Source organism: Bos grunniens, chromosome 19, assembly GCF_055505025.1.
Source record: "Bos grunniens cultivar Pamir isolate PY7600 chromosome 19, Bosgru_T2T1.0, whole genome shotgun sequence".
In the NCBI taxonomy this organism is placed as follows: Eukaryota; Metazoa; Chordata; class Mammalia; order Artiodactyla; family Bovidae; genus Bos; species Bos grunniens.
This window is the reverse complement of record NC_141183.1, coordinates 39724934-39738293: the sequence shown is the minus strand read 5'-3', so window position 1 is coordinate 39738293 and position 13360 is coordinate 39724934. Positions and strand designations below refer to the sequence as shown.

Sequence of the window (13360 nt, the reverse complement as noted above, 5' to 3'; positions counted from 1 at the left end):
AACCCTGTACCCATGAGCAGAGCCTCCCCATCCCTTCTCCTTTTGCCCCGACCCTTGCAACTACTCATCTGCTTTCTGTCTCTGGATTTGCCTATTTTAGACATTTCCTATAAATGGAATTGTGCAACGGGTGGCTTTTTGTTTCTGGTTCCTGTTAGTTAGCGTGCCTTTGAGGTCCGTCCATGTCATAGTATGGATCAGTGCTTCACTCCTTTTTATGGCTGAGTAATATTCCACAGTGCGGAAGGACCGTGTTTTGGTTGTTCATTCTTCCGCTAATGGTGCTTGAGTTATTTTCATCTATTTTGTGATAAAGTGTATCATTGCCTTTGGTTTGATTTTCCTGGGAAGCTCCGCATAGCAGCCAGCTGTCTGCATCTCTCTAGGTTGGCTATTTGGAAAGCAAGAGAAACCAGGATGGAACCTGGGAGGGGGGCTGTGGAGCTGGAGTAGTGGTTGATGCCGACAAGGAAGTATGTTGGTTTGGGAGAAGCCCTGTGCCAGGGGGAGGGCTTAAACCTGGCCTCAGAGCTACCTGCCGCTACAGGGTTTTTTTTTTCCCTGTTGTTGATTATTAACCGATGGTTATGACCCTGGTGGTAGATCCCCGGGGCTAGAACTGGTGCTTATTTGAGATGCCAGAGATGTTTTCAAAGATGTGTAAATAGCCCTGGACCCTTGCTTCTGTCTTTTCACTTAGTAACCTGATCACCATTGTATGAATTATAGTAATAATGGTCTCCATTTGTATAGGACTCCCTATTTTATTTCGCAGCCATTATGGCAACCCACTCCAGTATTCTTGCCTGGAGAATCCCATGGACAAAGGAGCCTGGTGGGCTACAGTCCACAGGGTCGCATGGTCAGACACGACTGAAGTGACTTAGCATGCACACACATGTGTGTTTAATGCGTCAGAACATTCTCACCTCATCTTTGCAGAGGAAGGAAGTGGGGCACAGAGAGATGAGGTAACTTCACCAAGGTCACACAGTGGGGTAGCAGGTAGAGACAAACTTGAGCCTGGGAATCTCTTGATTTTTAGTGTAGGTCGCTTTTCATAGAAATGTGGGAGAGGCGAACTGCAGTGGCTACAGATGGTCAGGGGCAGGGCCACTGGAGGCCAGAGGCGAGGACCTGGGGGCCCTTGGCCTGGGGGGCTCTGCCCAGTTCCCCGTGACCAGCCCTATCTGGGTGAATCATCCCTGTGGTTTCTCCTCTTCCTCTCCTGGCTCTTTGAGCATTTCCTCCTGAGACTTACATTTGAGTGAAGCCAGCTAGGGCCTCCCTGGTGGCTCAGTCAGTAAAGAATCCCCTTGCCATGTGGGAGACCTGGGTTGGGAAGATCCCCTGGAGGAGGGCATGGCAACCCACTCCAATATTCTTGCCTGGAGAATCCCCATGGACAGAGGAACCTGGTGCGCTACCGTCCATGGGATTGCAAAGAGTTGGACACGACTAAGTGACAAAGCACAGCACAAAGCCAGCTAGGACCCCCCCCTTCCCTGGGTCTCCCTGAGCCTTCCCAGCTGGGAAAAGAATCCCAAAGTAGAGGACCAGGCAGCTCTGGGCAGGGGGATGCTAAGTGGGCAACATCTCCAGGACCCCTAGAGGTTCTCCTGACCCGCCCGTTCACACCTGCTCTCACCACCCTTCTCTTTTAGCTGCGCATGAAATGTCCCTCCTTCCCTCCTCTGCCTCCATCACCAACCCCGCCTCTTGTGGGTCCCTTTGTGGGTCTGGGACCCTACCACCTTAGGGCTGCCTGTGAGCTGGCTTGGCTGGAGAGGCAGTTTTCAACCTCACTGCCATGACACGTGTCAAGATCACTGTGGGTTACAAGAAAGTCATTACAAAGAATAGTGAGGATACCACTTCTGCTAATAGTTTACCTTTGGCTTATTGTACATTAGAACAAATTCAAGGTTATCGCTTGATATAATCATGTCACTTTCACCACCTGGTCTGTGTGATATGTTTGCCTGAGAAAGGGCTGGAATTGCACTGAGCACCGTGTTCTTACTCTGCCTTATCTTAGCACCAGCTGGTGGTGAGGCTGGGCCTGGCTGTCCTTGGAAGGGTGGCTCACACACAGATGCCATTGGTGGTGAAGGCTGGGGCAGGACCAGGTTGAGCCCAGCTGACCATAGCAAGGGGACTGAGGCTGAAGCAGGGATTTCACGCTCTTTGTTTTTGGTCCTCCGGTTACAAAGCCAAGGCTAGGACGTGGAGCTTGGGCAGTGTATTTGTTTCTGGGGGCTGCTCTAACCGAGTACTACAGGCCAGGCAGTTTAAAACAACAGATATTCATTTCAGTTCCAGAGATTAGAAATCCGAAATCAAGGTGTCAGTGGGGCCATGCGCCTCCTGAAGCCTCCGGGGAAGAATCCTTCCTTGGCTCTTCTAGCTTCTCATGGTGGTCTGCAGTCCTTGGCAACTCTTGGAGTTCCAGCTGCTTCACTTCAGCCTCTGTCCCTGTTGTCACATGGCATCTCCCCGTATGTCTGTGTCTTCTTGTGGCCACCTTCTCCTCTTCTAAGTATACTGGTCATATTGAATTAAGGAGTCAGGCTAATGACCTCAGCTTAACTTCACTACATCTGCAAAGACCCTGCTGCCGCTGCTGCTAAGTTGCTTCAGTCATGTCTGACCCTGTGCGACCCCATAGATGGCAGCCCACCAGGCTCCCCCGTCCCTGGGATTCTCCAGGCAAGAACACTGGAATGGGTTGCCATTTCCTTCTCCAGTGCATGAAAGCGAAAAGTGAAAGTGAAGTCGCTTGGTCGTGACTCTTAGCGACCCCATGGACCGCAGCCCACCAGGCTCCTCTGTCCATGGGATTTTTGAAGCAAGAGTACTGGAGTGGGCAAAGACCCTATTTCGAAACAAAGTCACGTTCACTTGTGGGTTAAGACTTGAAAATATCTTTGAGTTCACAGTTCAGCCCCTCACTAGCACTTGTTATTTGTCCCTGTTTTTGGAGGATAGTTGCTTTGCAGTGTTGTGTTGGTTTCTGCCTTACAACAGTGTGAATCAGCCGTAAGTGTACACATGTCCCCTCCCTCTGGAACCTCCCTCCCATGCCCACCGCATCTCGCCCCTCTAGGTCTTCACAGAGCACTGAATCGAGGTCCCCGTGTTATCCATCAGCTTCCCACTAGCTATCTGTTTTATGTATGGTAATGGATTGGGGGCAGGAGGAGAGGGGGACGACAGAGGATGAGATGGCTGGATGGCATCACTGACTCAGTGGACGTGGGTTTGGGTGAACTCCAGGAGTTGGTGATGGACAGGGAAGCCTGGCGTGCTGCGATTCATGGGGTCGCAGAGTCAGACACGACTGAGCGACTGAATGGAACTGAGTGTATATGTGTCAGTGCTGCGCTCTCAGTTCGTCTCACCCTCTCCTTCCCACACTGTGTCCACAAGTCTGCTCTCTATGTCTGTGTCTCTATTCCTGTCCTGTAAATAGACTCATTGGTACCATTTTTCTAGATTCCACATATTTGCGTTAATATATATTTGTTTTTCTCTTTCTGACTTACTTCACTATGTAACAGGCAGTTAGCTCTTAAATACATACTTTGGCTCCTAGAGGGAGAGCTGGAGTGGAGAGTAGGGTTGGTGCAATGTGGCCCGTCCCCTCCCATAAGAGCCACTCCAAGCCATCTAGGTACCAAGGCGGGTAGATTCTAATTTGTAGCCATCGGCGCCGATGTGCTCTGGGTTCTGATCTTTTTGAGGGCAGTGGTCATGCCTTCTGCCCAGCCAGGTGTTCCTTCTGGAGTCTGGAATGGCGCCCTGGAGCTCACAAGAGGCTGATAGCCACGGATGCTCCTTCCTGCTCCAGCAGCTTCCAGCTCTAGGCATCATTTGGGAAATCACACTGGCAGATGCCCTGTGCTCCCCACCTAATAGTCCTCACCACTCCCTGGAGACTTGTCCAGGGAGAACAGGCTGGCTCAGGGGAGAGGAAGGCTTCCCTGGCGGCTCAGGTGGTAAAGAATCCACCTGCAATGCAGGAGACCCGGGTTCAATCTCTGGGTTGGGAAGATCCCCTGGAGAAGGAAATGACAACCCACTCCAGTATCCTTGCCTGGAGAATTCCATGGACGGAGAAGCCTGGCGGGTTATAGTCTGAGGGGTCATGAAGAGTTGGACGTGACTGAGCACCTAACACATGGGAAAGGGACTCAGCCCACCAGGGTTGGGTATGGAGCCCTTTGCCTGGAGTTCAGAGACCCAGGTGATAATCTTATCTGCTCTGGTTCCCAACGTACGGAGAGAACTGCATAGTGTGACTGTGTATAAAGGGTCCCCTGACCACTGATATTAAAAACCTGCTTGCATGGCTCTGCTCTAGGGTTTGTTTCTGGAGAACCAGGGTGGCAGTTGGTCAAGTGTGCCCACAAACCATCTCCAGCAGAGTGAGCCAGGGGTCCTCAGCTGACCTCACACAATCCTGTAGACTCGGACTGGCAGCTTGACTCCCCTCCCTTCCTTGCATGGTTCTCCTTTCCAGGCTGCCTGTCCCACCAAGGAGCTGCCCTGTCCATCTCCATCTCAGGGGATCTGAGGGTGATGCTCGTCTTCCCTGAGCATCCTTCCTCTTCTTTCCTTTCCCTCTTGGGGCTCAGGCCCATTGAGGGGGAGCAGGGGCTGCTTGGAGAGGGTAGAGTGGCTGGAGGAAGCGAGCTTGTTCCCAACCCAGCTCTGTTGGATCCACAGGCAGGCGAGGGCCAGAGCAGGAGGGCACTGTCCACAATGGTAACACCTAAGGCCTTAAAAGGAAGGGGAGGCTGGTGGCTCTGAGCAGCAGAAGGAGCTGCGTCCGTTCCATTGTGTGTGAGCGTGTGTGTGCACAGACACGGGTGTTGAATGTTGGCCCTTTGGTTCTTGCCCTAGTTACAGTCTGGATCAGGAGGGAGGGGACCCCGCTCTCCAATTATCAGCGTGAGCCCCAGGTCCAGGAAGAAAGGAGGAAGGAAGGCAGATGGAGGAGCAGAAAGGGAGATTGGCAGGGATGAGGTTAACAGGGTCACAAGGATCCTCTGCGAAGCCAGCTGTTCACTCAGCCTGCTTACCTGGCATCCTGGAGGACGGGCTTCGGGGATGGGTGGGGGATGTGCCAGGGGACCTGGGCTTGCCTGGCTGAGAGGGCCGGCCTGGGCTGGTGTCTGAGCCCCGGGGCCAGGGTTTCCTCTGGAAAGATGGAGGGCGGGGCTCTGTAGGGAATGTGGCTGCTCTCATGAAGGGGACTCGGGGTTGGAGCTGTCACCCCTTTGGCAGGACATGGACTGGAACAAAGTTCAGAAGCGTTTTCTCCAGGTGGCGGTGGGCGTCCTTTGGTCATTTAAGTGAGACCAGGTTAGGGTCTGACTCCTGGCTGTGTCAGGGTGGGGCTCTAGAGAAGGAAACAGTTGCAGAACTGGGGGCTTTGTGGCTCAGTCCAGTCTCCTTCGGCTCTTAGTACCGTCCTAGGAGATAGCCGGGGTATGTCCTGGACAGCAGAGTCCCTTGTCCGGGGAGGCCCCCAGTTCTGCCCAGCTGGCCCTGTTGTGTAACCGTCGCTCCTAAGGCTTATCCATGGCACACACTCTCCCTGCTGATTGGACTGTCAACCAGCACTCCCTGGTCACCAGCAAGGGCCAGATGGAAAGTGGGGAGCGTGTGAGAGCAGCGGACTTGTCACAATTGTGTTGTCATGGAGACACAACTCTGTTTAGCTGCCTCTCCATGGTCCTAGCCCACATGGACTAAAATAAGTCTTACCTGCAGCTTACACAGCAGGCAGCCCTGTCTTTTCAAAGTCAGCTGTCTGACCAGGATGTGTGTGTGTTTAGGGACAGTGGGCCCCCCAGGGAGGATGAATTGAAAATGTTTACCCCCTCTTCTTTTTTTCCTTCCCAGTCCCATGTCTCTTTAGCCTCATGGCACTCAGACCTCAGCATCACAGTCACCTGGAGAGCTTGTTAAAACAGATTCCTGGGCCCCGCCATTGGAGAGTGTGGTGTGCATCTGAGAATGTGTCTTTCTAACAAGTGACACTGATGCTGTGGGTGCAGGGGATCTCTCTGGGAGTAAGCTCTGCCTTAGATTTGAGTGCATCCCAGCCAAGAAGCACACTGACTCTATTTTCTGCACATCTCAGCCTGTGTCCTTAAGCCTAGCTGCTGATAGAGGAGAGGGAGGAGGTGCAGACAGGCCCCTGCTCACTTCTGACCTCTTACGTGTTCTGTGGTCTCCTCACAGGAAGCAAGAGCTGGCCAACAGCTCGGATGTGACCCTCCCAGACCGGCCATTGTCCCCTCCTCTCACGGCGCCTCCCACCATGAAGGTAAGAGGCTTCGGGCTGGTAAGTGGGGAGGGGACGTTGAGGGGGGCAGGGGGGAGCCCTCTTACTTTGGCCCCAGGCCCAGCTGCTTCTGTCCCCTCCGTGGGGGCCATGGAGCCTCCCCGCACCTCTGGATGCAGTGTCCACTTGAGATAACCAGTGCGGGAGGAAGGTGTGACTGTGAGATACAGGGGTGTCAGGGGGCGGTGAGGAACTAGACTGGTTGACTGCGGTGGGCAGGATGCCTGGTGATTAGGGAGGGGCCTTGTGGAGCTGTAGATTCTGGAGCAAGGGGCCCAGGCGGGGCACTTACACGGGGACACTCAGAATGTGGCCGGGTGCCTTATGGGGTCACCTTCTCAGAAGGGCTGCCTGGGGGTGGGGAAGGAGGGGTCCTGTGGGCTGGGACCCTCCTGGGACTTGGATGACTCTTGTATGCTGGTCAACCTGCCTCTGACTGGCCCTCCTAGGTAGCTCTGTCACCCCAGTCTCTATGGGAGGATTGCCCTGGCGGTTCTGGGGAACCTGTAATTCTCCTGTTAGCACTTCATTCGCAAGTTTCTTTCGTGGGAAATTGCGTCCCAGGACCCCGAGGGGCCTCATCCTCCCCACACTGAGCTCCCCCACCCTTCTGTCAGCCAGTCTTCCTGGCCAGGTGGCCACATGTGCCTGGGCTGGCCCTCAGGGGGAACTTTGGCTCATCCAGTATTGCTCTCTAGGCAGCACTGCGCCTCCCTCCTTCCCTCACCCTTTGCCAGGTGATGACCAGCTCTGAAGAAGTCACCTGCCTCCTGAGGCAGCTGAGGGGACATCTAGGCCAGCCACTGCCCCACTCCTGAGGCTCTGCTAGGCAGTGACTCACAGGGAAATAATTAGGTATCTCTTTCCTGTGAGTCCCTGTTGTACCCCATCTTCCCTGACCCAATCTGTTGCAAAGTGATACCTTCAAAGGAAGTAGATAAAAGCCATCTTCCCATTACCATCCCACTTTGAATGCCCACCATGCACAGAGCTATCCTGGAATGACAGTCAGAGCCTGCGTCCTGGTGGAATTAGGAATTCAGGAGTGGGTGGGGTGCAGGGCCCACCTAGGACAGCTCTCCTCTCCTCCTGGTGGGGGTATCCAGGGGCACTGAAATCCAGACCATCTTCATCTGCCTAGTCACAGTGCTGGCATCTGAACCAGGTGTCGGGGTGGCTTGTTTGCACAGGGCAATACTGAAACGGGTCACCATTCTCAGTTTCAACCCCTTGCTCTGCAGAACTGGGTGTGGGATGCTCATCTCTGTGCTCACATACTGGTCTGTGCTTAGTCAGTCATGTCTGACTCCTTGAGACCCCATGGACTGTAGCCCGCCCGCCAGGCTCCTCTGTCCATGGGGATTCTCCAGGCAAGGATACTGGAGTGGGTTCCCATGTCCTCCTCCAGGGGATCTTCCCAACCCAGGGATCAAACCCGCATCTCTTACATCTCCTGCATTGGCAGGCGGTTCCTGGATCCCATACATCACAACTAAGACTTGGAGCGGCCAAATAAATAAATAAATATTTTAAATAAAGGAAAAAACAATTGGGGCTTTATCCTAACTAGAGGCGCTGAAGTCATTGAAGATTTTAGTCTGAGGAGTATGATGGCTTTTGAAGAGTCACCCTGGCTTGTGTGGGAGGGAGCAGAGTGGAAGTGGGGTGGGCTGGGAGGCCACTGCAGGAGTCCAGTGGGGAGAGGATGGCGGCCTGACTCTGAGGGGCCCGTGAGGTTGTTCAGAAGTGGTCAGATCTCACATTTCCTATGTGGTGAGATGTGAGAATTTGGGGGTGAGGTAGGGGGCAAGGAAGGCCCCAGGTTTGGAGCAACTGCATAAATGTTACAGCCATTCTCTGAGAGGGAGTGCCCCGGGAGAGAGAATGAGGGCTTAAGTTCCACGTGCTGAGTTGGACAAGCCTGAGACATCAATGAGGGTGTCAGTGAGCAGCTGGGTATTTGCGGGCCAGGCTCAGAAGAAGGGTGTGACTGGAGGTAAAAACGCGGAGTTATTTTTGCTGACAGGGGAATTGAAGCTGGGGGTGGACGGGTGGGTGAACTCTCCAGGGAGAGAATGGAGCCAGCCGATGAGAGATTCCTGGGGTGGCCTCCCCAAGTTGAAGGCTGGTGCGGAGGAGGCTGGAGACATGGTGGGAGGGACAGGCAGATCTGGGTTAGTGGTCTGGCGGCTACTCAGAACTACAATGCTCACTTATGTCTCGTCTTCTCAGCGCAGGGGGAGCAGCCATCTGGGGACTGCCCTTACCAAGCCATGCTGCTGGCCCGATGCATCCCAGCATTGAGTTCAGGGCAGCAGTTGCATCCCGTTCTGTGGGTCCCTGATTCTGGTGGATGGTTTTTTTAAAAAAATAATTTTATTTGTTTTTACTTTGTGCTGCACTGGGTGTTTGTTGCTTTTTGTGGACTTTCTCTAGTTGCAGCGAGTGGGGCTGCTCTTTGTTGCTGCTCTTTGTGAGCAGGCTTCTCATTGCCATGGCTTCTCTTGTTGCGGAGCATGGGCTTCAGGAGTTGCAGCTCACTGGCTCAGTAGCTGCGGCTTGAGGCTTCGGAGCACGGCTTAGTAGTTGTGGCTCACAGGCTTAGTTGCTCTGCGGCCTGTGGGATCTTCCTGGCCCAGGCATCGAACCTGTGTCTCCTGCATTGGCAGGCGGATTCTTATCCACTGCACCACCAGGAAAGTCCATCTGGTAGATGTTTATGATGTGTTGATGATACTGGGATCCTGGTTGGAGGAGCAGGCACTTACCTTCCACGCCTCTGGTTTTGCTTGAGTCTCCTCTACCATCAGGCACTTTTCTAAATTAAGCCCGGATATATGTGTTCTTTGATATATGGACTGAAGCCTCCTCCCTCCCCATCAGTTCCACGTGGAGTCAGCTGTGAGGACCTGGGCTCCCACCTGCGATGTCCTCTGCAGGGTGGGATTGAGCCCAGACACTGAGGTCTGGGACACCACGGGGTGGAGGCTGGACTCTCTCCAGGGGGTCACTGGCTCTGGAGTTCCATCAGCCCCCAGCCCTGCCAGCATCTGGACAGGGGAGGAGGGTCTGACTTGGTTTCCTGGCACTGCAGGCTTGGGGCAGGGGTGGCAGGGAAACCCCTTTGGTGTTGATTAGCTTGGGAGTCACAAAATCTCAGGGGTGGTGATCCATTTCCTTTCCAGGTAAGTTGGAGGCCAGGAGGTGGGAAATGACTTCCCCAAGGTCCCACTGAAGATAGCTGTCTTCCTTCTATGGCCATAGAGTCAGTTCAGTTCTAAGACACAAACCATTTTTGATACAATGCTCTCATCCCACCCCACACACCAGGGACAACCCTCCTCTAGTTGCTCCCCCGACTGGAAAGGGCCTGATGGAGCAGAAGCTGGCCTCCAGCCTGAGAAGCACCCTGCAGATCCCTTCCCCCAACTGGCATGCCTGCTCCAAGGGGTCCTCTCTGCCCCTCCCCTACCTCTTTGTGTTGTGGTTTTCAAGGTTGTTTTTTTTTTTTCCCTTGCTAATATGAAACTGAGAAAAAGCCACCAAAGAAATGCTGAGCAGATGGGCAGAATGTGAGCCCAGTTCCCAGCCAGAATTCAAACTGTGGATGGTGTAGGGTGGGCTGGGAGAAGGGCTGGGGGCTGTCTTCCTGGGAATGCAGTGCATCGTTTCCAGGCTCACGTTTTTTATGATCCAGTTTTCATACCCAAATGGATCACCCGGCACTCAGGAGAGCCATGTGTATCTCCTGCGCTGTGCCAGACCCCATGGGGTCAAACCAAGGCCACCGTCCTTGTCCCTCAAAGAACCTGCTGTCTTTGGGAGGCCTTAACTGAGCAGAAGAAGCCATATGGCTCAGCATGTGGCACGCTGCAGTGAGTCCAGTGGCTTCTCAGTGGGGGAGAGGAGTGAGGATGGCTTCGCAGAGAGGCCGGTGGGGGAGTTTGGAAGGGACCCTAATGTCTAGCACGGGGGTTGGTCGACCCCCCGCCCCAGGAATGACCGTAGAACAACCTTTTGGGCTTGAAGAGGGTGGGGTTGACCCTCCTGATTCTTTTCTAGCTCGCAGTAAGTGCACGGGCGTTCTGTTGAGGGTGGTGATGCCGGGGCCTTGGTGTGACCTTGATCCGAATTGTCGCACTCGTCTCTGGAGCCCCACCAGGCCTAGTCTGGGAGGTGACCCTCGCTTAGCCTCCTCTGTCCCTCTCTTTGCTAGTCTGAGGGCAGCCTCCTCCACCCCAAAACCTTCCCCTTTCCCGAAGACAACAAGGAGGCCTGAGTGCCCGCTGTTGGGGGAGCAGAAAGTCACGCTCCTGCTTTGTCCCCTGGCTCTTTGTTTTGCATCCCTCAAAACCCCAGCGGTGTGTCAGGCAGGCGTGAAGTCCCCAGAGGTGGGGAAGAAAGTGGACGTCAGAGGAGCCTTCTTTGCACTTCCTGCGTTTCCTGTGGGCAGGGCTGTGTTGGGTCTCTGCCTCCCGCCCTCACGAACTGCCCACTAGCCACCCTCTCTCCTGGGTGGTGGGGGTGTGGGTGCTGGGGTTTCTTTTCCAGCTTGGAGCCCAGCCCCAGGCCCGATGTCAGCTCTTTCTTTGCCCCTGGTTCCTGCCCCTTGTCTTCTGTTCTCACTCTGAAAAGAGACCACACCTCTCTGTCAGGATTGAGTGAGGGGTGTCAGGTCCCATCAGATCCGCCACGTTTGTGTGGGCGAGGTGAGGGGGCCTTTGTGGGAAGGGTTGGGACCCCTCTGGGGTGGGGCAGGAAGGGCTCAAGAACAGCGGCAGGGATTTGGTTCCCCCTCCTTAAGAAAGCCCTGGGTGGGGTGGGGGGCATGATAGTCGGGACTTGCATTCCCCATCCCAGCTGCGACCGCCTCCCAGGAGTTCAGCTGGCTTTCTCGCTGGCGCTCCTGGGAGGGCTGTCCCTCCTGGGAGGGCTGTCCCTGGTCTCCACACGGACCCTGTTTATGTTGCTGGTCCAGATGCCATCCTCTCAGGAACCACTTCCCAGGAGGCCTCTGATTTCGTGCAGTGGGCAGGGGAGCCCGAGGGCAGTGCACATGTGACAGGGGGCTTCCTGGCTCTGCACCTGTCGGGGGTGCGCCTTGGAGGCTTAGCGAGCTGGGGGATGTGTGTGCACGCCACCTGCATGAACCCACCATCACGTGTGCACGTGTGTGTATTGGACCTGATTTTGTTCATTGTTTTAAGGCCAGCTAGCCTACATTTCTTTTTTCCCTTCTCAAAGACATTCTGTTTTAAAATTTTTTCTTTATTTTTAAAATTTTTATTGGAGTATAGTTGTCTTTTTCTTTTTTTAGTTTTTTAAAAATTTATTTATTTTAATTAGAGGATAATTGGTTTATAATATTGAGTTGGTTTCTGTCATACATCAACATGAATCAGCCATGGGTATACATATGTCCCCTCCCTCTTGATGGAGTATAATTGCTTTACAATATTGTGTTATTTTCTCCTGTACAGCAAAGTGAACCAGTTACACATATACACATATCCCATCTCTTTTGGGTTTCCTTCTTGCAAATGACTTTAGGTGTAACCAGATTTTTAAAAAGTTTACATACATTGAAATGCATGAGTCTTAACTGTGCACTGTTATTAATGAGTACACCCATAGGACCCATACTCTGACTCAGATGTAGGCTCTTTTTGGTCCCCCAGAACATTCTATCATGTCCCTTCTTTAGTCGATCCCAACCACCCGCCCTTGGGAAGCAACCAGTGTTCTGGGATTTTTTTTTCCCCAATGTAAATTAGTTTTCACCTGCTCTAGAACTGAATTTAAAAGAGATCACATGTAGCCTGCACGTGCTTGCGTCCAGCTCAGCATAGTATCTGTGAGATCCGCCCACGCTGTAGAGCGTATCCGCAGTTTGTTCCTTTTAGCCCCACTGTATGAATATAGCACACTTGGTTTATTCTGTTGAGGGACCTTTGGGTTGTTTCCAGCTTTGAGCTGTAATGAATAGCCAGATGCTTTGACTATTCTGGTATACGTTTTGTTCTGGACACGTGTTTTCATTTCTCTTAGGTAAATATCTAGTGGGAAACGGCTGGGTCAAAGGGGAGGTGAATGTTTAACTTTATAGGAAGTCACCAAACTTTTGGCCAGGTGGTTGTACCATTTTATGTCCCCACCAGCAGCATTATGAGAGCTCTGACTGCTTCACATCCTTGTCAACATTTGCCATTGTTAGTCTGTTTAATTTTAGCCGCTTGGGTGGGAGTGTAGGGAGAGGGTATTTCATTGTGGCTTTGATTTGCATTTGTCCGATGACTAATGACATTGAACACTTTCTCACATGCTTGTGGACCATTCTTACGGTTCCTCTGTCCCTCCTACCCCTTTAAAATGGGGTTGTTTGTCTTCCTGTAGGCATTCTTTACATATTCTAGATACAAGCTCACTCCTGTCTTAATAGCGTCATTGATGAACAGAAGTTTTAAAATTTTGATGATGTTCAAAATTGATGTTCATCAAAGTTGATGATAATGTTCAAAATGATGTGGGTTATTTCTTGTTTTGTGTCTATAGCTTTCTGCATCCTAAGAATTCTTTGCTTACTCTGTATCACAAAGATTTTCTTCCATTTTTTTCTTCTGGAAGATTTCTGGTTTGAGCTATGGATCTAAGATCGATCTCAACTTAACTGTGTGCCATGATCCAGGGGCCCCCAACCTCTGGGATCTAATGGCTGATGATGTGAGGTGGAGCTGATGCAATCATAACAGAGATTAAAGTGCACAAGAAATGTGATGTGGTTGAATCATCCTGAGACCGTCTCCCACCCCCGAGTCTGTGGAAAAAATTGTCCTCCATGAAACTAGCCTCTGGTGCCAAAAAGGTTGGGGACCACTGAATAGGCATCGTTGGGCAGCAAGCCCTGTACTTGCCCAGCCTTGAGATTGAAGAAGGAACCAGGAGTCAGTGAGAGAGACCTCCGTGGCTTAATGGACAGAGGATCTCATGTCTGAGACAAGGCCCTGG

At 52.6% G+C, this 13360-nt stretch overlaps 1 protein-coding gene across 10 annotated transcripts in view; it reads left to right on the top strand.

Moving 5' to 3' along the window:
- RAP1GAP2 (RAP1 GTPase activating protein 2) overlaps positions 1 to 13360 on the top strand; it is a 216526-nt gene that overhangs the window by 104476 nt on the left and 98690 nt on the right. For all 10 annotated transcript variants that reach the window (XR_015148073.1, XM_086359667.1, XM_086359665.1 and 7 more), the window contains one exon: positions 6253 to 6337. Coding sequence is in view for 9 of the 10 variants with exons in the window: in XM_086359667.1 (XP_086215793.1) it covers positions 6253 to 6337 (85 nt within the window). In the remaining variant the exon portion in view is untranslated. The remainder of the gene's footprint in view (positions 1 to 6252; positions 6338 to 13360) is intronic.